Genomic DNA, 1,300 nt, shown 5'->3' with positions numbered 1-1,300 from the left:
GCGGGCGCGACCCGCTGCGGCGCGGGTGGCGGACAAAGGTGTCAGGATGGTGGTGGGGGCGGGGGGCAGCAGCAGCAAGAGTAATGACAACCGGGGTGGGGCGGGGGCCACAGCTAGTGTCGTGAGCCTTAATGCTGGAAACGGTAAAGAGGCGGGTGTCAGTGCTCATGTCAGTACAGCAGGGGTCACTGTTTGCAGGGATCAGGTCAAGACTACTGACAGCAGCCATGACAATGACAGCGACTGTAGTTTAAACACTGACTGTAAACACTCCGACTCTGAGGACAACAACAACAACAGCACGGACACTGCTGCCCCCCCCGCCACTGAGCCCCTCTGCCTGAAACCAGAAGAGGCAGTGTCCCCCAGCTCCAAACCCCCCTCCCCCTCCGCTCCCCCCAGCAGAACCACAGTGAGCTCCTTCCTGGACCCCGGCTTCTTCAAGAGTAAGAAGTCTCAGGAGCAGCTGAACGTCCTGAAGGACAGCTTTCAGGTCAGCCAGTTCCCCGACCAGGACCAAGTGGACCGCCTCTCATCGCTGACTGGGCTCCCAGTGAGGGACGTTCGCAAGTGGTTCAGCGATCGACGCTATCACTTTCGCCATCAGAAAGGGCTTCGTGGGAGTGCGGAGTCACCAAGTACTAAAGCTGGTACTGGTCCCAGTTCACCTGTCGACCCGTTAGAAAGCAGCAGCAGCAGCAGCAGCAGGAACTCGGCAGGTGGTAAACAGTCCCGACACAGCTCTGCAGCTCTTAGTCCCCCCACGCCACAGACTCCGCCCTCACCGACCCCCCCCCGCCGTCAGCCCAGACTACCTCCTCTGGACTTCACGGCTGTCCGCTACAAAGAGAGAGAACCCCACCAGGTGAGACCGCAGTAGAAGTGTGATGTTCTGTTCTGGTCCAGGTCCAGGTCCAGGTCCAGGTGAATGGTTCTGCTGGTTGGTTTATTAGGAATCAGACCAAGACTAGGACTAAGACTAGGACCAGCTCCAGTTGAGTATCACCGTAGACAGTACATGATGATGTGTCCATGCTAATGGGTCACGGCCCAGTCTGTGGGTCATATCTGAGCTCACGTTAAAGTGGAAAGTTTAAGAAGGTTTAAGATTTGGTAAACAAACGCTGTAGTACCGCTGTAGTAACTCTGTAGTACTTCTGTAGTAACTCTGTAGTACCTCTGTATTAACTCTGTAGTACCGCTGTAGTAACGCTGTAGTACTGCTGTAGTAACTCTGTAGTACTTCTGTAGTAACTCTGTATTAACTCTGTAGTAACTCTGTAGAACTGCTGTAGTAACT

General features: G+C 54.8%; 1 protein-coding gene across 1 annotated transcript in view; it reads left to right on the top strand.

The window, feature by feature from the left end:
- The window catches only part of zhx3b (zinc fingers and homeoboxes 3b), an 18,577-nt gene that overhangs the window by 14,108 nt on the left and 3,169 nt on the right, over nt 1-1,300 (top strand). The window contains exon 5 of the mRNA XM_008319359.3: nt 39-865. Coding sequence (XP_008317581.2) covers nt 39-865 — 827 coding nt within the window. The remainder of the gene's footprint in view (nt 1-38; nt 866-1,300) is intronic.

This window comes from Cynoglossus semilaevis, chromosome 10, assembly GCF_000523025.1.
Source record: "Cynoglossus semilaevis isolate Cse_v1.0 chromosome 10, Cse_v1.0, whole genome shotgun sequence".
In the NCBI taxonomy this organism is placed as follows: Eukaryota; Metazoa; Chordata; class Actinopteri; order Pleuronectiformes; family Cynoglossidae; genus Cynoglossus; species Cynoglossus semilaevis.
Note: the sequence above shows the minus strand (reverse complement) of the source record. Positions and strands in the feature narration are given on the sequence as shown.